The sequence below is a fragment of the Dermacentor albipictus genome, unplaced genomic scaffold (genome assembly GCF_038994185.2).
Source record: "Dermacentor albipictus isolate Rhodes 1998 colony unplaced genomic scaffold, USDA_Dalb.pri_finalv2 scaffold_19, whole genome shotgun sequence".
NCBI lineage: Eukaryota > Metazoa > Arthropoda > Arachnida > Ixodida > Ixodidae > Dermacentor > Dermacentor albipictus.
This window is the reverse complement of record NW_027225573.1, coordinates 5,373,977-5,398,440: the sequence shown is the minus strand read 5'-3', so window position 1 is coordinate 5,398,440 and position 24,464 is coordinate 5,373,977. Positions and strand designations below refer to the sequence as shown.

Below are 24,464 nucleotides of genomic sequence, written 5' to 3'. Positions count from 1 at the left end.
GAGAACACATGCGAAGTGCTGTTGAAGGAAGTACTTCCTTTCGGGTGGCGACTTGAGGTCAGTTGGTCTAAGTTCCTCACGTAAAACAAGAGCAAAGCCCCGAAATTCGGGAAGAGAAATATGATTGCTTGAAGAAAATATTTCTGCACTTCACATCTGTTGGAACGGGGAGTGAACGGCGCACGGTTTCTTCTGAATGTTATGTTCCTTAAATGAGTCTTCTAAAGCGACATTTTTGAGAATAATGGGTCGAATTCAGTCAGTCAAGAACTTTATTGAGGTCCTGAGGGGTCTAAGCCGTTGGAGATCGCACGCGGCGAGCTCCTTGGGCCGAAACCGTAGGCGACGCCCAAGTCGGGACGGGAACGTGGTGACGCTCCGCCAGTTCTTGGGCCCTCTGGACGGCCTTGAATTGCAGTTTGAGGTCCGGGCTTTTGAGGGCTTCTTCCCATTCGCGCTCACTGGAGAGAGGGCCCTCTGGTAACGCGGTACATTGCCAAAGCATGTGCGAGAGTGAGCAGTAGGGTTCTGGGCAGTCTGGGCAATTTGCCGGGATTTCTGAATTGTAGTGGCTTAATAGGCCTCGTGACGGATACGAGGCCGTTTGCAGCATTCGAAACGCGGCCGCCCGCGCGCGCTCGAGTTTGGCGTGCGGGAGCGGGTATTTCATTCTGCCTTTTCGATAGTGCGAGGTGATTTCTTGATATGTGAGTAGCGGGTCATTGAACTGAATGTCCAGCCCCTCGGAGGCCGTGGGACCGTCGCGGCGGGCAAGTTCTCGCGCACGGTCATGGGCCGTTTCATTGAGGTTGGGTTTTTGCGGGTGGATGTCCTTCCCCATGTGAGCGGGGAACCAGGAGAGGCACCGTTTGCACTCGTTTGAGCTCGCTAGTAATATATGCGCTACCTCTTTCGGTACATTGCCGCTTTCGTAAGCCCGAATTGCAGCACGCGAATCCGTGAGGACATGGGTAAATGTGGGGTCTGCCATGGCGATGGCTACGGCTATCTGTTCGGCTTTAGCGCTAGTGGTCGATTTAACCGATGCCGATGACCGTAACGTTCCGTTGCCGTCCACAACTGCTATCGCGAAAGTTGATGTATTGCCGTACTGGGCCGCGTCAACAAATGCGGTGGCTTCACGATCCGCGTCTTATTATTTGTAATTGCTCTTTCGTCATTGGCAGGCTAGCGTGGTTAATAATATATCGAGCATTACAACTGGCTGGAATGTACTCTTGTGAACAAAGTTTGCATAAGAACTCTTTTTTTATGTACGTGGGAATATGGGCCAAAAACTTTCCACTCGACTAAACCATCTTAGGGGAAGCCATCTCACTGCGGAACGTAACTATAAGTGGGAACGCAAAAATCTCAGGCTCGTCGCTCAGGGCACGCGCATTTTCTTGATGTTAGGTTTTCGCGATGATTTCGTAATGATAGGCGTCGTGGGCCGCCGTAGTTGGTGCCTATACGGACTCGTGTACAATATACTTTTACTTGCTAGTTTGGAAGCTTCACGTGTTCATGCCTTTTAAAGCGAAGCTTTCTTTCCCTCTTCCTTCGAGAGAGATTTGGAGACTAAAAAAAAAGCTTGAGAACAAGTTAAGGACCGCGCAAAGAGCGATGGAACGAAGATTGCTAGGCATAACGTTAAGAGACAGAAAGAGAGCGGTTTGTATCAGAGAGCAAATGGGTATAGACGATATTCTAATTGACATCAAGAGGAAAAAATGGAGCTGGGCAGGTCATGTAATGCTCCGGTTAATTAACCGTTGGACCATTAGGGTTACAGAATGGGCACCAAGAGAAGGCAAACGCAGTCGAGAACGGCAGAAGACTAGGTGGAGCGATGAAATTAGGAAGTTCGCGGGCGCTAGTTGGAATCGGTTGGCGCACGACAGGGGTAATTGGAGATCGCAGGAAGAGACCATCCTGCAGTGGGCCTAAAATAGGCAGATAATAATAATAATAATAATGATGATGATGGCGATAATAATAATAATAATAATAATAATAATATATGATGATGATGATGATGTGGGCTGCTGCGGCTGCTGCTGGCTCGCACATCGCGTCGGGGGTGGTTCAGACCGAGCAGCCACCCTCAGTGGAGCCCTGGGATAAGGGCGTCGACCCTGCGCAGATGGGGAAGAAGACCGTGAAGAAGGCCGACCACATCTGCCACCGCTAATTTCTAACCAATTAGAGCAAATAAAGTTTTCTTCTTCCTCCTAGGAGCCCGTATATAGATGACAGGCGTGACTCAGAGAGGAAAGGCGACAAGAGAAACTCGTTTTCACCCCACCGCGTCGAATGGGCACAATGCCCTCTGGAGCGCACTGGCGGTCGCCAATTAGCCGATCGACAGCTGTAATTATCCGTGACTCCCCTCAAAAGCTTTGCAGCAACTGCAACGCTTCCCTTTCTACTAACGTGCGAGGCCAGAGGGGACGCAGATAGAATTGCAGAGAGAAGAGGAAAATAAGGAGAGAAGAAGAAGGAGAGGGAGGAGAAGAGGCAGTTTTCATACAAGAGAGGGGGGAGAGGTGACGTGCGAAATGCAAGGAAACTCCACTAGTATACAACAACGGTTGCGGGGAAACAGGATAAGCTTACGTTCAAGGTACGGTTCAGAACGTTGCAGCTATTTCTGAAAAATAAAAGCCATGCAAATATGTCAAGCGCGCAACTTACGCAGGGCGTGCAGAAGCAGCGCCGCATTAATTAAAGCACCCCGCAGGGTCCAGGAGACACTACGGAAGCGATCGACCATCAAATCAACACTTCTGTGCCCGTCGCGTTAGCTTTGCGGCTATGACGTTGCTAGAGGTCGTGGATTTGATCCCAATCGCGGCAGCCGCATTTCGACCGGGGCGAAATAGAAAACGCACGTGCACATAGATTTTGGGACACGTTACAGAAGGTCACGGCGTCGAAATAAATCCGGAGACCGTCACTACGGCTTCGCTCATAATCCGAGTGGGGTTTTGGCACGTACAGCCCCATAATCCAATCCAAGTGTAATACTTCTGCCACAATGCCATGTGCCATGTGAGGCAATGACACCACTCAACCCTCTCAGAGGTTATAAAATATGGCGCACAACAACGCCTCAAGTAAACACCTCTCCCTGTGTGTTCTGTGTACTACGCAGACAAACAGCAGTGGTGCACGCAAGGCAACGTTTAACACCAACTCACCACTCTCGTGTTAGCCTATAAACGTTGAAAAAATTAAGCTTTAGCCTTCAACATCACCGCTAATTATCGTCAATCAAAGCATCTAGCACGGAAAGCTTCGCTTACATCGATTTCCCCAGTGCGTGGGACCTGCATAATTTTTAATGCTAATGCGTAAAAATATAGATAGAAAAAAGTACATGTCCGAAGGGGTGCGTGGATTGCTTTTGAGAGAGGGAGTTTACGAGAGCAGACTGGGCGCATTGGTACGTTACGAGAGAGCAATAGCGCAAAACGAAGAAGAGGAGGGAGGAGTCAAGACACACAAACGCTGACCCAGAAAGAGTCAAGGGGTTCACGAGAGGTTAAGCTGTTAAAGCTTCCTATAGTGTATGTATGTGCACCAGATTAGATCAAAAGATACTTTGATGAACTTCTTTTTTTGCCTTGCTGCGTACAGTTTCGGTTGCACCATTACGGCTCTCATCACCTTTCGCCGTGCCCTTGCTTAATCAATGTAAGGTAGGCAGTCGAACATGCCGACATATCATCGTCTAGCAACCTTTCGTTTTGCAAGCATCTGAAAAATGCAATCGCCTTTTAGAATCTCTTCCAGACATAATCTACAAACACCCGTGTACTTAGAATTAGGTGCACGTTAAAGAAACCCAGGTGGTCGAAATTTTCGGAGTCCTCAACTACGGCGTGCCTCATAATCAGAAAGTGGTTTTGTCACGTAAAACCCCATAATGTAATTTTTAATTTAACTCCTGCGGGGACGGTAGAGTATCCATCTCCCGTGCAAGAGGACCGTGATTCAAGTCCCGGTGCCACGCAATTCTCTACCGGAAAATACAAAAAAAACCGTGTGTCGAGAAAATTGCACAAACAGGCCTGGAGTGCGTCCTGATCCCAGTGACCAGAACCGGTAACGCACTCTCTCACCAGAGCAGGATTGGCCACCCTGGTGCAGTACTTGGCCACAACCTCCTATATGAATACAACAATCAAACCCCGGCCCTCAGTCCCCAGCAGCTGCGAAGCAACTGACCACGGCGTCGATCAGAACTGTGACGCTGCAGAGGGTGCTAAGAATACCTGGCTCCGGACAGGCCGCCATTGGAATCTGAACCTGGCAACGTTTAACGTTAGAACACTATCTAGTGAGGCGAGTCTAGCAGTGTTATTGGAGGAATTAGAGGGTAGTAAATGGGATATAATAGGGCTCAGTGAGGTTAGGAGGACAAAAGAAGCATATACAGTGCTAAAAAGCGGGCATGTGCTGTGTTACCGGGGCTTAGCGGAGAGGCGAGTACTAGGAGTCGGATTCCTGATTAATAAGGAAATAGCTGGTAACATACAGGAATTCTATAGCATTAAGGAGAGGGTGGCAGGTCTTGTTGTGAACCTAATAAGAGGTACAGATAGAAGGTGGTGCAAGTCTATGCCCCTACATGCAGTCATGATGACCAGGAAGTCGAAAGCTTTTATGAATACGTGGAATCGGCGATGGGTAAAGTCAAGACAAAATACACTATAGTGATGGGCGACTTCAATGCCAGGGTAGGCAAGAAGCAGGCTGGAGACAAGGAGGTGGGGGAATATGGCATAGGCACTTGGAATAGCAGGGGAGAATTATTAGTAGAGTTTGCAGAACAGAATAATATGCGGATAATGAATACCTTTTTCCGCAAGCGGGTTAGTCGAAAGTGGACGTGGAGGAGCCCGAATGGTGAGACTAGAAATGAAATCGACTTCATACTCTGCGCGAACCCTGGCATCATACAAGATGTAGGCGTGCTCGGCAAGGTACGCTGCAGTGACCATAGGATGGTAAGAACTCGAATCAGCCTAGACTTGAGGAGGGAACGGAAGAAACTGGTACACAAAAAGCCATTCAATGAGTTAGTGGTAAGAGGGAAACTAGAGGAATTCCGGATCAAGCTACAGAACAGGTATTCGGCTTTAACTCAGGAAGAGGACCTTAGTGTTGAAGCAATGAACGACAATCCCATGGGCATCATTAAGGAGTGCGCAATAGAAGTCGGTGGTAACGCCGTTAGACAGGAAATCAGTAAGCTATCGGAGGAGACGAAAGATCTGATCAAGAAACGCCAATGTATGAAAGCCTCTAACCCTACAGCTAGAATAGAACTGGCAGAACTTTCTAAGGTAATCAATAAGCGTAAGACAGCGGACATCAGGAACTATAATATGGACAGAATTGAACAGGCTCTCAGGAACGGAGGAAGCCTAAAAACAGTGAAGAAGAAACTAGGAATAGGCAAGAATCAGATGTGTGCGTTAAGAGACAAAGCCGGCAATATCGTTACTAATATGGATGAGATAGTTCAAGTGGCTGAGGAGTTCTATAGAGATTTATACATTACCAGTTTCAACCACGACGATAGTGGAAGAGAGAATAGCCTAGAGGAATTCAAAATCCCATAGGTAACGCCAGAAGTAAAGAAAGCCTTAGGAGCTATGCAAAGGGGGAAGGCAGCTGGGGAGGATCAGGTAACAGCAGATTTGTTGAAGGATGGTTGTCAGATTGTTCTAGAGAAACTGGCCACCCTGTATACGAAATGCCTCATAACCTCGAGCGTACCGGAATCTTGGAAGAATGCTAACATAATCCTAATCCATAAGAAAAGGGACGCCAAAGACTTGAAAAGTTATAGACCGATCAGCTTACTGTCCGTTGCCTACAAAGTATTTACTAAGGTAATCGCAACTAGAATCAGGAACACCTTAGACTTCTGTCAACCAAAGGACCAGGCAGGATTCCGTAAAGGCTACTCAACAATAGACCATATTCACACTATCAATCAAGTGTTAGAGAAATGTGCAGAATATAACGAACCCTTATATATAGCTTTCATTGATTACGAGAAACCGTTTGATTCAGTCGAAATCTCAGCAGTCATGGAGGCATTACAGAATCAGGGTGTAGATGAGCCATATGTAAAAATACTGGAAGATATCTATAGCAGCTCCTCAGCCACCGTAGTCCTCCACAAAGAAAGCAACAAAATCCCTATAAAGAAAGGCGTCAGACAGGGAGATATGATATCTCCAACGCTATTCACAGCATGTGTACAGGAGGTATTCAGAGGCCTGGAGAGGGAAGAATTGGGGATAAAAGTTAACGGAGAATACCTTAGTAACTTGCGATTCGCTGATGATATTGCCTTGCTTAGTAACTCAGGGGACCAATTGCAATGCATGCTCATGGACCTGGAGAGGCAAAGCAGAAGAGTGGGTCTAAAAATAATCTGTAGAAAACTAAAGTAATGTTTTACAGTCTCGGAAGAGAACAGCAATTCACAATAGGTAGCGAAGCACTGGAAGTGGTAAGGGATTACATCTGCTTAGGGCAGGTAGTGATCACGGATCCGGATCATGAGACTGAAATAACCAGAAGAATAAGAATGGGCTGGGGTGCGTTTGGCAGGCATTCTCAAATCATGAACAGCAGGCTGCCACTATCCCTCAAAAGGAAAGTGTATAACAGCTGTGTGTTACCAGTACTCACATACGGGGCAGAAACCTGGAGGCTTACGAAAAGGTTTCTGCTGAAATTGAGGACGACGCAATGAGCTATGGAAAGAAGAATGATGGGTGTAATGTTAAGGGATAAGAAAAGAGCAGATTGGGTGAGGCAACAAACGCGGGTAAACGACATCTTAGTTGAAATCAAGAAAAAGAAATGGGCATGGGCCGGACATGTAATGAGGAGGGAAGATAACCGATGGTCACTAAGGGTTACGGACTGGATTCCTAGGGAAGGGAAGCGTAGCAGGGGGCGGCAGAAAGTTAGGTGGGCGGATGACATTAAGACGTTTGCAGGGACAGCATGGCCACAATTAGTACATGACCGGGGTAGTTGGAGAAGTATGGGAAAGGCCTTTGCCCCGCAGTGGGCGTAACTAGGCTGATGATGATGATGATGAACCTGTCCAAGCTTTGACACTTGCTTGACAAGAAGTCTACAGCACCATCAATATGCCGGCTGCTTTTAACTGCACGAAACAAAACTATTGAAACGATAGAAACAATGTTAACATCATTTTATCATTCGAGTATTCAGATTGGTAACCTCTAAATGCGGAGTAAGTTGAGAAGTTGTTTGCGTAATTAACAAAGCGAGGCGTTAATTAGGTTTTCAGTAATGGTTCTTACGTGGCTAAACAAAATGAGCAGTTTGAAGCCCGTCTACGAGATTATGCAGCCAAGCGAAAAAAAATTCGACTAAACATGCTTGTGTAAAAGCCATGCGAACAAAAATTTTCTAAGTAAACACTCTCGGAAGACGTAACTGACGCAGAAAAAGTACATCTGTAAAGTCACAGAAAAAACAGCACTTCATGACGGGACACAAAGGAGGAACCACACACAAACTGCGCTAACTTTAAGCGCCGTTCTTTATGGGATAATAAAGCAACTAGCCTGTCAGTCATTCCTTCCAAACCTGTAAAGTCAACCTGACCACATCTAGTCTTTTGCGATGCTGTCATCAACAGTGTGGCCCCGTGAACATGTTCCCCATGGCCACATGATCGCGTTCCCTTTTTATTCATGCTGCTTTCTCGAAGGCAAGCATTCTAATGATTTACCCACGTATTCACAAACGCACCTCGACTCTCCCCTCCACTCGAAATGCTCCTTGAGGGCGGTTTTTCATTTCACAAATCGCCCTCCACTTGAAACGCGCCTGAGTGAAGGAAAGCTCGAGCGCTTTACTCGAGAATCTCAAGGTAGCCTCGCAGCTACCTTGAATCGCTCCTCGAGTGAAGTTAGTGCGTAAACATGGCTGCCTTGCGATCTGTCGCTCGTCTCGTCAGCATTTTCCGATGGACGCCAGTTGCCTCCGTAGCTTTTCTTGGGTTAACCATGCTGCGCATTTTCAAGGGCTTCGTTTTAGGGACCGTTGCAGTCCTCTAGAGCGCTTCGGCACCGGAATTATTCCACTGCAGCACCGAGACAGATCGGCCGTCCTGTCAAGAAGACTGCGAGGTAGTGCAGTGATTGTCGTCTTACTCCGTGCATGCGCCAGTTGATGACCTGCACACTGGTATTCTTTGTGCCAGTGTTCCAAACCTACTATCGGCGTCAGTGCATTCACGTGTTTCTTGCGGCTCATCGTAGAAAGCCGATCAGTTCAAGCACGGCGCGATACATAACTGCGGCGGACTTCGAACTTGCAAAAAGAAAACAGCTACGAAGATTCCTGTCACCAGTGCGTGTATTGCCTGTGTGCGTGTGTCGCTTGCGCGAGCGCCGGCCGTCGCCCCGTCGGCGCTGTTTGTACTCGGGCAGATCGTCACGGCCTACGATAATCCAAGGACGGCGAAACACACCGCAGCCAAGCGAGCATCTTTGTAAACGAGCAGGTGCGTTCACTTTAATTTTTGCGAATTTCTTTAATTTGATGCGGCTAGTTGCGCTAAGGAAAATAAGAAATGGACTGTAATTTCGCGCGGACCATGTGCAGTTGGTGCAATTTAAAGTCATAAGCAATAATTACGTAATCCTTGCTTCAAACCATTCAGTTTAATTAGCTTGTCATCCCTATGAAGATCCAAGCTCAACGAGGAAGTCACCAACCGTGAAATCGCATTCAGAATTATACGTGCACGTATACACAGGTTAATGTAATGTTTTGTTCGAATAAAAGAGACAGAATAACAATACACAGAGTTGAGTTTTGTGCATCACATAATTTTTTATTCCGATAAATAAAGGTGTAGCGGTGTAGTGACAGCACCTAATACAGACAGTGCTAGCAAGTGGTAGCAGGTATATCTCGCACACATTTATTGCGAACATCCCAGCTCTCTACAGGGTTCTTTAAGTAAGTGTTGGATCGCTGTTGTCGGTCTTGCTGAGCAAGCGGTAGACCAGCGGAAAAATGTTTCTTTGTAAATAAAAATAAATAAAAAAAGTATGAGCTACTTAATGTAAAAAAAAATCGCGCTCTAGAACACAAACTTCTTAAACTAATGTATTATTATGAAATGTAAACTAAAGAAAACGAATACAGTATACCTAAGCTAGTTTCATGGACCTTCTTTAACATCGTTGTATGTTTATTTCCAACCCCTTCTTTTTGCAGGAATCAGGTTGCCAACACACGCACGAAGAGCAACTGCCTTTCCAACTGTGTTGTGTGTGCTGCGCTTGCACTGGTGTGCAAGTGGAGGAGAGGTCCAGCTAATGTCCTGCTGCACTATAATAGCCATCGAAATATTCTGCTTAAGACATCTATCATTTTTCTGATATCCTACCAGCTCAAACGTCACCACTAAAAGCAGTTTGACTGCATGTATTTAGTTTCATAGACACGTTGTAGCTGAAATTGTATTTTTCATCCAGATGGCCTTTCTTCAGCCATACTTATTAAGTCAGTATGTACCCCTTAATAATTTCTGGTCAGTTCAAGTGCCAATTTTTTTCTACAACAACAAATTAACATTATTCTCGCCTTTTTGTACTTTGATAGTATGCAATACAGCGTGAACTCTGATCCTACAAACAGAAGCTGTAATGAAGGAGAAGAAGGGGGTTGACCGAGGGGTGCGATTTTTAATGATCATATCATGAGAAGCCAACAAGCAAAGTCACCAAAGACAACATAAGGGAAATTACTTGTACTTACTAATTGAATTAAAGAAATAATAAATTAATGGCAAGGAAAGTGGATGAAAAAACAACTTAGGTTGGAAATGATGTAGTTCTAGAAGTAGAAGTAGTAGTTAGTTCTAGTAGTAAAATATAAATACACAAGAAAGTGGATGGGAAAACAGTGCCGCATCGGCATCGCACGCCTATGGCAAGTTTTCTCAACCACTTTCATTGCCATTAATTTGTCATTGCTTTAATTCAATTAGTAAGTAGAAGTAATTTCTCCTCTGTTGTCTTTGGTGTCTTCGCTTGTTTGTTTCCAAGGATATAAACAAAAGGAGTAGTACTGCTGACAAACGTATTCTAGAATAAAACACCATCTCTCTTCAAGACAGTAGTCTGTCGGGTGTAGCCACCCGACGGCATGCAGTGGTAAATTCTTGTAGAATATATGCTGTTTCTACCCTGCTTCTAGCTTTAGCTTAAGATAAATTATGACGGCCCGAACAATGAGTTTCTTTCATTGGATGCGGATGACAGTTGGCTTCAATGGGGCTTGCAGAACTTCAGCAATTTACCGAGGTACAACACCCAGGGTAGCAGCGTTTCTTGTGGGATCCAAAAATAGGCCAAATGGTGATGCAGACTGTCACAATGACAATGCTGAAAAATACAGTATAGAGCGCATTACTACCGCTTTTCTGAAAAGCTGAGATCAACCATCAAAACTAAGGCATATTTTTAATCTACACTTGCTCATGCTAAAGTAGCTTCAGCATGCCACAAAATACTGAAGTGCTGGCTACAAATACTACGAAAGTGTTGCTTCACAAATTGTGCGCAGCAAAAAGATCCTGTCGCAGCTGCAAGGCACCACGGGTAACTGATGACCTCGCCGATCATATTCAAGCAATTTAAAACAAAAATTATATGACAGCTGAAGGGGAATAAAAAATTAATTTGATTTCATTGACATGGCTGTTTCATGTTTGTGGTTCTAAATAACAGGGTGTCCATTTCACCATTTTGTGAATGTGGGGACACGTAACATGAATATTTTTACAAAGTTTATGAAAACAAGCACAGACTAATTACCGGGTAGGCTAGTCAAGTACTTCTTCAGCACCTAGCTTCTTTCAGGGAAGCGAGCTGTTGCAATTCCAACAGGCAGGCACCATATCTATCGATGCTTTCAGGTCTGCAAGAAGCCTTACTGTGCAGCACAGGCGTTGATTTTTTCATCAGCCGGTCCTTCCAAAGCCCACATCCGGCACCAGAATGCCAAAACTTTTAAGTAGACAGGGCGCTCACGCGCTAAGTAAATTCAGTATACATGAGCAATGGAAATGAAAAAAACGTAGCACAACTAAAAATATGTCGGCATTGCGTGAACCTGAATGCCCAGTTTATGGAACGTGCATCAGCTGCTACCACATAGCACACTGAACGAGTTAGAACGAAAAAACAAATGTCGGTGATGAAGTATTGACAAGTGAATTTTCGGAAGATTAAAACATTGCGTAGCGTATATGTGAAGTGAGGAAGCACAGGAAATGCAGGCACCAGTGTTGGTTCGTTTACCATATGTGCTACAAGTTGAGCAAGCCGACTGACCACCACGGCTTCTAAAACAAATACAGGACTCAAAAGACGCTTGTTTTTTTTTTTATACCTGCCGTAGCTACGCATTCTGCCACATGTGTACTATAACTGCTTCTCCTCTACCGAAAGATTTCATACGCGATACTGTAATGATCGTTGGATGCAGGCGCCGATCCGTACCTTCTACATTATCGTTTAAAAAAGCGAAACCAACAACAAATTGTCGTGCCGAATCTTCCACAAGTTCCCATTAGCAAAAAAAAAATAAATAAATAATATATGTTTTGGACAAGCTTATGCTGCCTCGAATCTTCCACAAGTTCCCATTAACAAAGAAATAAATAAATAAATAATATATGTTTTGGACAAGCTTATGCTGCCTCGAATATGTTTCGGGTACTAATTAATGCCCGCAGCATGAGCAACTGGAGTCAATCATGCTTGTGTACATCGGAAACGGCTTGTCAACAGCGCAGCGGCAACCTGAAGAAAACCGCATTGACATACTGTGCTTCCATGAAAGAATGGCTCACTCACCCATATTTTCTGTCCTGTTGTTGCTTTCAGCAAACTCACAGTACCACTCGGTCTTGAAGGTAAACAAAGCTGCCCATCGGCCGTTCCATCTATGGCCTCAGAAGTCATTCAGGCTCGGTCACCATAGGCACAAGGACAAAATCACCCATCATAACCGCGATTATCAACCGCAACGTCAGTCACCAATAAAACACTAGGAAAAAAAAGAGCAGTGGACAAATGCCGGCACAAATTATCTTGGTTCTCAGCCATGCGCCATGCTCTCAGCTGTTGGGATGCGATTGTTGCCAGACCTCAAACACAGCTCCCGCTTGCTCTATCAGTCGAACGCTCACAGTGGCAGCGTTGCCGAGCTAAAGTTGTACATTGCGCCGTGTAGTTGTTTGATTAGGAAGACGAATGAACTGAAACACATATTTGTCTTAAATAATGGGACTTTTAATAAGCACATTGCAGAATAGTGTCGATATCAGACGCTTTTCTCGGTCGATACACTTCACTTGAGTCGAGGGCGCATTTTCAAGGCGTTCCTTGGCGGAGGAAAGGTGAAGTAGTGTTAATGAAACGCAACGGAGCCTTGAGTGAAGGAAGCCTCGTCGCCTCGACTTGGCTGAGTCGAGGAGGAGCTTCAACTGAAGGCGTGTTTAAGAATACGGGGGTCAAGGTAGCTGCGAGGCTACCTTGAGATTCTCGAGTAAAGCACTCGAGCTTTCCTTCACTCAAGGCGCGTTTCAAGTGGAGGGCGATTTGTGAAATGAAAAACCACCCTCAAGGAGCCTTTCGAGTGGAGGGTCAAGTCGAGGTGCGTTTGTGAATACGGGAGTGAGGCGGCGATATTGATGGCTGAGGCGTTTTTTTTTCTTTTATTCCTTTTTTTTTACAACGAAGTCGTTAAGAGTAAGCTTTAACTCGGGCCCAACTCCGACGCGCCCTATTCAAATAGATGTAAAATGCGGAAACGCTTTTCTGAGATAAACCATGGGCCGATCTTATTGAAATTTGCTGGATTCGGGAGAGAAAGGTAAATTATAGTGACTATTGGAAACAGAACTATTTAGGGCTTCAATTCCGGTAAAAGATTTTCAAAAATTCGAAAGTGCGAAAAATACAGACACGAAGTTTACAAATTAATAACTCCGCATCAAGAACTGTTATCGCGCTCCTGTAAACAGCATCCTTTAGACAATTCAAAGCGGACAAATCCAATATGCCGATTTATATCCTACGTGAAGTCGTTACGTTGTCAACAAGGGTTGTGGAAAAGCTGTATTTCCACATTACTACATTTTTTTGTTGAAGGATGGTGGGCAGATATTTCTAGAGAAACTGGCCACCCTATATACGCAATGCCTCATGACCTCGAGTGTACTGGAATCTTGGAAGAACACTAACATAATCCTAATCCGTAAGAAAGGGGATGCCAAAGACGTTAAAAATTATAGACCGATCAGCTTACTGTCAGTTGCCTAGAAACTATTTACTAAGGTAATCGCAAATAGAATCAGGAACACTTTAGACTTCTGTCAAGCAAAGGGCCAGGCAGGATTCCGTAAAGGCTACTCAACAATATACATTCACCCTATCAATCAGGTGATAGAGAAATGTGCGGAATATAACCAACCCTTATATATAGCTTTTATTGATTACGAGAAAGCGTTTGATTCTGTCGAAACCTCAGCAGTCATGGAGGCATTGCGGAATCAGGGTGTAGACGTGCCGTATGCGAAAATACTGAAATGTATCTATAGCGGCTCCACAGCCACCGTAGTCCTCCATAAAGAAAGCAACAAAATCCCAATAAAGAAAGGCGTCAGGCAGGGAGATACGACCTCTCCAATGCTATTCACAGCGTGTTTACAGGAGGTATTCAGAGACCTTGATTGGGAAGAAATGGGGATAAAAGCTAATGGTGAATACCTTACTAAGTTGTGATTCGCTGATGATATTGCCTTGCTTAGTAACTCAGGGGAGCAATGGCAATGCATGCTCACTGACCTGGAGAGGCAAAGCAGAAGAGTGGGTCCAAAAATTAATCTGCGGAAAACTAAAGTAATGTTTAACAGTCTCGGAAGAGAATCGCAGTTTACAATAGGTAGCGAGGCAGTGGAAGTGGTAAGGGAATACATCTACTTCGGGCAGGTAGTGACAGCGGATCCGGATCATGAGCCGGAAATAATCAGAAGAATAAAAATGGGCTGGAGTGCGTTTGGCAGGCATTCTCAGATCATGAACAGCAGGTTACCATTATCCCTCAAGAGAAATGTGTATAATAGCTGTGTCTTACCAGTACTCACGTACGGGACAGAAACCTGGAGGCTTACGAATAGGGTTCTACTTAAATTGAGGACGACGCAACGAGCTATGGAAAGAAGAATGATAGGTGTAACGTTACGGGATAAGAATAGAGCAGATTAGGTGAGGGAACAAACGCCAGTTGATGACATCTTAGTTGAAATAAAGAAAAGGAAATGGGCATGGGCAGGACATGTAATGAGGAGGGAAGATAACCGATGGTCAGTAAGGGTTACGGACTGGATTTCAAGGGAAGGGAAGCGTAGCAGGAGGCGGCAGAAATAAGTTTTGCTGGTCCCAGAAATCTTACTGGTCAATAATTCCAAGTTTTAGTGCAGTCACATGTCTAGTAGGCAATTGTGGTATTTTGCATAGACATTGCAAAGCCAACTGTGATGAATGTTCAGTCTTGTAAATTGTTTATGATCGAGTGGCATAGACAACTGAAGGAATCTCTGGAAGGCAAGTGAAGTAATTTCATTATTAGCAGCCTTTAAACAGCATTGGAGCATATGAGACATGTACCTCAGATATGCAGATAATATTTCCTTCACTCAGCAAGAAGCGATGCTTCATGTTCCACGAGGCTACTTCTATCAAAGCAGTACTGGTGCTCTCTAAAAACAATGCCAATGCAGATGATCCAAACATTTTTCAGGGGTAACAGTTATGCCTGAAATCATGCTAAATTAGTTTCTTTAAACACATGCTGAGACCATCTTAGAAGTGCTTCTTAAAATCCTCCTATTTATTAGCCTACTCATATATCTGTACACAAAGGCTACTAACTAGGTCCCATGCTATATCATCATCTTAACAAAAACTTCACTTAGTAATACACATGCTGTGATAAGATTTGAGACCACATTGAGTTGCTGAACAAGGTGAATTCATAATTTTTAAAATGAAGCTCCTGTTCTTCCAAACGAGAAGAAAGGATACTGAGGGTCAAAATTTTTCTGAATCACAGCTGGAAGATGCGAGGGAAGGCACGTGGTAACTTATTTGTAATTTTCTATTTACTATGTAGAAATAATAAAGGGAAATGAAAATGGTAAAAAAAAACAGGCATGGGGGGAGAACGAACCTACAGCCTTTGCATTAGGCATGCGATGCACTAACCACTGTGCCACCGAGGCAGCATTCAACCGCCCACAATGGCCCCTCAGATTGTCGACGCTCGAAAACGGCCGTAGTACCACAATGGTTAGTATATCACATGCGTAATGTGAAGGTTATGGGTCCGTTCCCCACCCACAGGTGGATATCTTTTAATCCACTTTCACTTACCTAGAATTTATCATTCCTATACTTCATATAAAAAACTTAAAAGATGTTCCTGTATGCTTTCCTCGGCCTCATTAACTGCTGGCTTCTTCCAGTTCTGTTACTTCCAACACCTATACATGTTCTAATCTGGTAAGTAAAGAGTTTTTCATGATGCTGGACTGCAATATAAAACAATATTGTAGGGCCGTGTTATGTAGAATGCCTTACATTTCATAGGCAAGGTGTAATAATGTAGGTCTGAAAAAAAAAACAATTCCCACCCTAGGCAGAAATGCTGTGTACTGCTGTGTGCAACAGGGTTTAACGAAAACAACTTGTTCAGAAATAAAGCCACCAAACAACGAAGTATGAAAACTAGATGAAAATTTGTGCAGTTGCATGTTGAAAATTTACCACAGCAATAGATGATGACATAATGAAGGAAGCGCGAGGATGGTTTATTTTGGACACACGAGGCAATATACTTGAAAGATGCATATGAGCTTACACGTGGAGAAATATTGCTTATGTAGCAGCTAAACTACGAACAGGCCTAGAACACACTGATACAAGGTGTCGAGCATGTAAATCTTATCATGCCCTTAAGTCAAAGAAACATGGCTGTTTCTCATAATTCGCTACACATGGCTGGCTCACACAACTTAGCCACTTCTAAATATGCCTTGTAATTACCAGGTGGTTTGTATGACATGTGCAAGCTTTAATTATGTACAAGTGCCACGTAGCTAGACAGCACCAAGGTTTATTTATTTACTGGAACCATTTCGGAAGACTTCTCGCCTAGGCTAAGAACAATTAGAAAGCTGCTCTGGGCTACTGCTAAAGATAAGGAGCCTGAGGATAAAGTGTACCTTAAGTATGATAAATTAGTCATTAACAAAGAGGTCTACGCATGGGACGAAAGGAAAAATTAAAGGTTTAAAGTACCTGAAGCCGCTTCACGCGGTATTTATCACAGCTATGAGAGCGGTGTAACGAAAGCCTTACAACCGGGGAAAAATGCAGGTCGTCCGCGAAGGAAACGCGCCAATGCTTCTAGTACTTGACAAGCCATAGGTTCAGAATCACTGTCTTTTTTTTATGCCCATGGTTCTTCGAATCAAACGAAGCATAAACCGCCTTCGATTAATATTAATGCCGGTAGTTCTCGTGACGTCAAGACGACCCCATCGCCAGACACGTGCCAGTTACGTGCGATATCCCTGAACGCTAGAAGCATTGTAAACAAAATAGATAGCCTTGAAGTTCTGCTCATTTCTTACGATCCTCACCTACTGGTGATTTCCGAGACATGGTTACATAGCGGTATTCTTGATGAAGAAATTGTGCCACCGGAGTCTGTCATATACAGACGCGATCGCGGCTCACGCGGTGGAGGCGTTGCTGTGATTGCGAAACGTGCAGTAACCGTAACGCTGCTTGAACAAATTGATCAGCATGAAAGTTTGTTGTTGCACGTTACTGCGCATGGTCTCACTTTTTTTCTTTGTGCTGTGTATCGTGCACCTGATGCAGCGGATTCTTTCATGTATCGTTTATTTAACCGCTTACTGCCTTACCAAAACCGGAACCTAATTATTACCGGTGATTTTAATCTTCCTGCTATTGATTGGCATAAACCGTATTATGGCCTGTCTGCCTCATGTGATGTTATTCTTGATCTGATGTTTTCTTTAAACCTTAAGCAAACCGTTCATGCATACACCAGAGAGACATCTGTCTTAGACCTTTTCTTTGTTAGTCAAACCTTTTTTGATGGAGTGCTTAGTGTTGAAGCTGGAATCTCGGACCATCATCTGTTGTTCTTCTGTTGTGTTTCGTCAGTTGTTGCCGGGATGCGACCAGTTAAAATGATCAAGGACTACGCACGCGCTGACGATAACGCAATCATCGACTCTTTACAATCACAGTTCGATAACCCTTGCAGCAATGACCTTCATAGTTTATGGCAGCACTTTAAGAATACAGTACAGTATACTATTGAACATTTTGTTCCCCTTAGTAAGGTTTGTATTAATCGTCGCAATCCTTGGGTATGTCGTGAAATTATTCAAATGAAACGTAAAGTAAGGCGCTGTAGGAAGAAAAAATACCTTGTCCGCAACAGTTCCAGGTTCTAAAAGAGGAACTTGCCTATAAGTTAAAACTAGCAAAGTCCCGTTATTTTGACACGACGCTCCCCGAATTTATCAGAAGTTATCCCCCAAAATTTTGGAATTTTCTAGGTCGCAGGACTGACCACTTGACCAAAATTCGAGTTAATAACAGCGTTGTAACCGACTCCACGATCATAGCGCAAGGTTTTAACTCGTATTTTCAAAGCGTGTTCCTTACGGAACGGGCAACCACAGCTAGAATTCCAGTTGAAGATCCTGGTGACGTACCAACTATCTCTGTAAACGGTGTTGTGTCTATGCTGCGTAAACTCGCAGATAAAAAATCCGCGGGTCCTGATGGGCTTCCAAATGCCTTTCTGAAGCGTTTTGCAGCACTGGTATCTGTTTTCTTAACGAGGATCTTTCAAGTCTCGTTACTTTCGGGAGATGTGCCGGAGGACTGGAGGATGGCCCGCGTTGTGCCAATTCTAAAAAAAGGGGACAAGCTAACCATTTGTAATTATCGACCAATCTCAATCACTTCCTCTTGTTGCAAGCTGCTTGAACACATAGTATCAGGTTATCGTAACTCCTATCTTGCTGAAAATAACATTTTATCACCTACACAACATGGCTTTCGGAAAGAAATGTCCACTGTGACACAGTTAGCTACAACAATTCTTGATTTTTCTGTTGTGCTTGATAAATCAGGGCAGATTGATGTACTTATTTTAGATTTCCGCAAGGCATTTGACACAGTTCCCCACAGTAAACTTATTTATAAACTGCAAAGTATTGGCGTCCCTACTTACCTTGTTAATTGGATTAATGCTTATTTAAAACACAGGACACAGTACGTAGAGGTTAATGGTTGTAAATCTGAAGTGCTTCCAGTTACGTCAGGTGTACCCCAAGGAAGCATTTTAGGCCCGCTGCTCTTCTTAATTTATATTAAGGATTTGCCGGCTGCTATTTCCGAAAATGTCTCTGTCAAGCTTTTTGCAGATGACTGCATTCTGTTCAAGAGCATAAACGTGCGTAATGATCATTACCTCTTAGAAAACTCACTATTAGCTGTTCATCAATGGTGCCTTAAATGGAATATGCAACTTAACCTAGATAAAACTGTCCTCTTGCGAATTTCGCGCAAAAAGCAGGTTTCTCCTTTCTCTTACAGCCTTCTAAATCATTCTATTATGGAGGTCACACATCATAAATACTTAGGGGTTACAATAACAAACGATTTAACTTGCTCTGCGCATATTGCAGACATTTGTTCCTCATCATTTTCCAAGCTGTGCTTTCTGAGGCGGAAGCTTAGAGGCGCTCCAAGTAAGCTTAAACGTCTTGCATACTTAACATTCATCAGATCAAAATTAGAGTACGCGTCGGTCTTATGGGACCCGTTCATTAAGAAGGACATTTACCAGATTGAGATGGTGCAAAGGAAAGCGATTAGGTTTATTTATAACAAATACAGAAGGCTTGATTCACCTACGACACTAATGAAAACAAATAACATCCAACTACTTCAAGTACGTAGGAAAATGTCCCGTTTGTTGTTCCTGCATAACCTTTTAGCACATATACTAAACATTTCGCATCCCACAGAACTTAAACAGTTATCGTCTAGACGAACACACCACACAGGAAGTCATTTACTGGAACCAATTTTTGCAAGAACTGAAACATTTAAACACAGCTTTTTTCCGAGGACCGTTTCTGACTGGAACTGTCTTCCAGGGGCCATCTTCCAGTCCCCTAATTTTGTTAAAGCTCTAGAAGAGCATTTGCTTGAGTGAATGAGTGCTGTATATGTGCGTATGCGTATATATATCTATGAATATGTACATGTGTGTATATATTTTTCTGCTTGTCTATTAACGGCAATCTGTTAAACTGCCGTTCTTTCTTTTTCTTTGTCTTTTTTATGTCAAAGTGTATTTACATGCCTTGTATAGCCCCTCCTGCATGGGCCATAACTGTTGGCCTGCAGTATTCTGAAATAAATAAATAATGTCTCTTGCCATCGTTTTGAGGAAGTGAAACCAATTCTTGCATTTTTCCTAATTAGGTAATTAGTTATTAACGATTATTTGCCTGCTCAAATATTTCATTCAAAGCAAAAGTGTCAGTGAGAAAATTGTAGAGCATCCTGAGAAATTCCCAATTTAGCTTTCTACTGCTAAATAGGTGTAACAAATTTTTTTTCAAGCTTGAAAGAAGCCAGTGAACACATGCAAGAAGTGCCGTGCAACTAACCACCCGTGCACCTGAACACCATTTGGCTCCTCCTTTCATGCTTGAAAAAAACTTTTTGATAAGAATATTTTAGAAATTGATCAATTATTATTGACTATGTTTTAGGCAAAATGCATGAAATAGTGTGACTGCCACCTCCATTTTTGGCGACATGAATTGACCCCATTTTCATGTCCATATCCAGCTATACATGGTGCATGTTTTGAGCTGGTTCTGTAATTTAGGCTGGTTTTGACTAATTGAAGCTTCGCACCCTAATAATGGAGTCAGCCTAAAAAGAAATTGGTACATAAACGGTCGCTGTCAGTACTCCATACTCCTTTAACTTAGTGCAAATTGCTTGTGAGCCAAGAAGCTGGTAGTTCTAAGCAGTATTTCTCATTTTGACCTGGTGTTATAGCCCACTTACTATGATGCCATGCTGCTCAGTCATGCTTGTCCCAGCTTCAATCTAGGCCATGGCAGCTGCCCTCCAATGAGGGTAAAATGCAACAACGCTTATGCACTTAGATTCAGGTGTACATTAAAGAAGGCCAGGTTCCCAAAACTTCAGGTTGTGACTTTAGAATGTAAAAGTCCATAATTTTAAAATCTAAAGGGGCTTTATTAGGAGCAGGGGCATCATTTTGGGCTTTTACTGCACTGCCATGGCACCAAGAAGCTCCAAGTAAATAAAAACAATTGCTTTGACAACGTACATATCTTGCAAACATTTACAAACACTTCTCTGCATGCACCTCTGTTGCTGTTATATTTAGATCCGTATGCCAAGGCGGGTTATGATGTTAGAACATGTTTCAAACTTGTTTTTTTTACCGCTTTAAAGTTGTTGGTTATTTTGCATCTCATTGTGTGTCGAACGCACATTACAGTGCATCAATTTCTTCAGAAAATGCACTCCTCTTTATTTGTGCATGCAAAAAGGGTTCAGAAGAACTGCTTTCTGAAGGTTTCTATACGAAGCAAAAAACAACTCTATGCAGGCTGCACAAAGAGAAAGGATTGGTTTGTAAATATGTAATTTAGTTCTTAAAAAAAGAGGCAGCTGTCAGTATTCTGTTCCAAAGTAATATGCCCCTACCTGGCTCTGCTTCATTTTCTGATGTTGATGGTCCATTCGGGGGGACCCAACTGATAGGCTACACTTTGGCGATGCCAGGTGTGCTGTCACCAGGCCCAAGGTCAATCGACGTCCTCACCAACAGTCGAATCCAAACGCTATAAAAGAAATATCTCATCATTTTGCTATCAGTTTTGTCATCTTGCGTGTTTCACACACGGCCATCAGTGAAATATTTCATCATTCGGATACTGAAAAAAAATTCAAGCATTTTCTGACAGCCATGCTGAATACACGGTAAATGGAGAACATTAAAGAGCAAATGCAGTTGTCACATTAGATTGATCAAGTACAGCAGAAACGGAAATAAATCAGTGATACTGTGTCTGTTGGCTTTGAATGCAAGAAACGTAAAAACAGGAACTTGCAGCCACGCCACTTTGAATTTCCCGCGTTTGCTACACCTCACGAGTTTGGCATCGTCCGGTACTCGGGGATAGTAACCGCTTAAAATCAAGATGAACGAGCGTCGGCATAAATTAACAGGATACTTAACCGGGCAATATTGGCGCATAAAACAACTCACGTAGCAAAGCTACTGTCAATTACCCGATGACGCATCTGCGGGCGGTGCGGTTTGGGCAAACAATTCAAAAAGGAATGAGAGTTTCACTTGTTTCACGCCTACTTAGCTAAGACAGAATTTCAGTTTCTTCCTAAACTATACTGGATATTTACGCTCCGAATAAAACGCTGGAAATTTTGTAACGTCACATTGCATACGTATGAAAGTGAGGAAATTGCTTTTATTGTATTCTGCCCAGACTGCATGCAGCAGCTACCACTCTCATGCAACAAAAGCATGAAAGTGGTACTCGTGACACCGAAAACAAACATATACAGCGCCAACGTTACGCCCCTTCGAGTTGGAACTAAGCAGGATCAAGCCAGTTAGTTTTCTAGCTTTCATAACGCCATGAACACGACCAAACATCGAGCGAAACAACTGTCTGGTCTGTTTCCATTTATATACCTATCGCTGCCACAAGCAAAAGTCAATGGGCTAGCTGTCCACAAGCCGCAGATTAGACTGACAGCAACATATTACGGTAACTTAAAACAATTTCCACGCTGACTTAGCAGCCGCGGTGTGCTCTAAGTGCCAAAGTTCTCGTTTGCCGCTCGAAATTCACACCATGATGACGGGCACTGCATATTTCACGTGAAATATTGCACGCTTTGCTCCGGAGCTCAATAGGAGGGCGAAACGCATTTGCACGTACCTGAAATCCGCATGCCGGAAACCCGTCGAGGCTTCCGAGAACGGGGCACACAGCCATACACCCGTACGGCGGCTTGACTTGGACGCGAGTCACTGCTATCAAACATTTCACATGCGACATGTTTCACACCGATTGCGCGAATACCAGAAAATGACGCAGGCCGCAATGCGACGCCGAGCAGACGTGCATCCACCGATGAGCTGTGTGCGCGGATTGCAGAGAATAAAACCATACAAAACGTTAGGCGCGAAAGAATGGCGGCTCTCCATAGAATAAAGAACAACTTTAGAGAAGGGAAACTGTACCTTTGGCAATGGTTCGAAAATAAGCAGCGGCAGCGCATGGAACTTACCTAGGTGGACGCCAGATGACGCTGCTAAAACAGAAAGCGGAAATGCGCATATTTTTTTTTAGAGCATTATCAAATATGGCCGCATTTCGCCCGTCGTGTACGCTTGTATCCGCTCGTACGCGCTGTATTCGCCCCGCCGGCTATGCGGCATGCCTCGATACCTCGGCTGCCGCGCAGCCGGTGCGTTCTAATTGCCAGGAGACCAAAGAGCCTCTACTGACGCCCATACAAACAAGCCACAAGTGAGTGAACAGAACGTGCGACTTATTGGCAGAAGACAAGCAGTGTACATTCTCGTGCAATGGTAGAAATAAAATGTGTATGTCCAGATACGCTGGAATCTTTGACGCGAGCTCGTAAACGGCTCGCCGTTGTCGCACATGGCGGTCTAGTAACAAGCGACAAGCAGCGGCGCAAGCAGATTGGACAGAGTGTCCCGCGTGTTTGCAGCGGCAGTCGCCGTTAAAGATAAGAAACTTGCATTGCGAAGCAATCGGGTGAACCAGGCATCTGCTGCCGCAGCCAATATAGCGACATGGATTACTCGGCATTTTAGCCTTAACTCTTTTCCAACCTGCACGTTACTTTTCTTTCGCGGGCCGCTAATGTGTGGCTCGCACTTGGTGTCCCACATTATATCAATATGGACAAGTCGCTTTCGTGGGCATCACCTTCATCAGCTACTTTTGCGGGCCTTTGCACGCAACTTCACACACGTCGAACCATGTAAGGACGTATGCCGGTCTCCGTTCGTGCTTAATCGCTGCCGAGAAAGGCAACAGGCACAATTTGCCCATGGCTGCAGCAGGAAAGGCTGAACGGGGAGCACGAATCACGGTGTGTAAACTGGGAGTCCATGTCGCTGTGCAGATTGCAAGAGCAAATGCTTACTTCGAGAGACTGCTTTCCAATGCAACTGACCAGGCCGCTACATCCGATAAGTATAACACGGCGACCGTAAGCAAGTGAGATAACAGCAAAAATAAACGGCAATCATTCACCACATAGTGTTCAGACAATACATTATACACTGGCTACGTAACGAGCGACAACCAGCAGCAGAAACAGATTGAACAGTGTGTCCGACCTGTTTGCAGGGACAGTCGCCATTAATGATGAGCAACCTGCATTGCGAAACAATCGGGTGACGCAGGCATCTGCTGCTGCAGCCTACACAGCTACATGGACTACCCGGCATTTTAGCGTTGACTCCTTTCCAACCTGCACATTTCTTTTCTTTCGGGGGCCGCTAATGTGTGGCTCACACTTGGTGTCCCACATTGTCTCAATATGGACAAGTCGCTTTCGAGGGCATCACCTTCATCAGCCACTTTTGCGAGCCTTTCCACCCAACTTCATACACGTCGGGCCATGTAAGCACATGTGCTGGTCTCCGTTCGTGCTTAATCGCAGCCAGGAAAGGCCACAGGCACAATTTGTCCATGGCTGCAGCAGGAAAGGCTGAACAGGGAGCACGAATCACGGTGTGTGTAAATTAGGAGCCACTGTCGCTGTGTGGGCTGGAGGAGCAAAAGCTTACTTCAAGAGACTGCTTCCCAATGCAAGTGACCTGGCTGCCATATTCGAAAAACATAACACGGCGACCGTAACCAAGTAAGATGACAGCGAAATTAAGCAGCTATTAAAAAAATTAAATTATGGGGTTTAACGTGCCGAAACCACTTTCCGATTATGAGGCACGCCGTAGTGGAGGACTGCAGAAATTTCGACCACCTGGGGTTCTTTAACGTGCACCTAAATCTAAGTACATGGGTGTTTTCGCATTTCACCCCCATCGAAATGCGGCCGCGGCTGCTGGGATTCGATCCCACGACCTCGTGCTCGGCAGCCCAACACGATACCCACTGAGGAACCACGGCGGAT

At 44.3% G+C, this 24,464-nt stretch overlaps 1 protein-coding gene across 1 annotated transcript in view; it reads right to left on the bottom strand.

Annotated features, from left to right (window-relative positions):
- The window catches only part of LOC135917074 (uncharacterized), a 38,528-nt gene extending 15,826 nt beyond the window's left edge, over positions 1-22,702 (bottom strand). Inside the window, exon 1 of the mRNA XM_065450573.2 lies at positions 22,581-22,702. Within this exon, the coding sequence (XP_065306645.1) occupies positions 22,581-22,630 (50 nt within the window). The 5' untranslated portion in view covers positions 22,631-22,702. The remainder of the gene's footprint in view (positions 1-22,580) is intronic.
- Between the last annotated feature and the right edge of the window lie 1,762 nt (positions 22,703-24,464).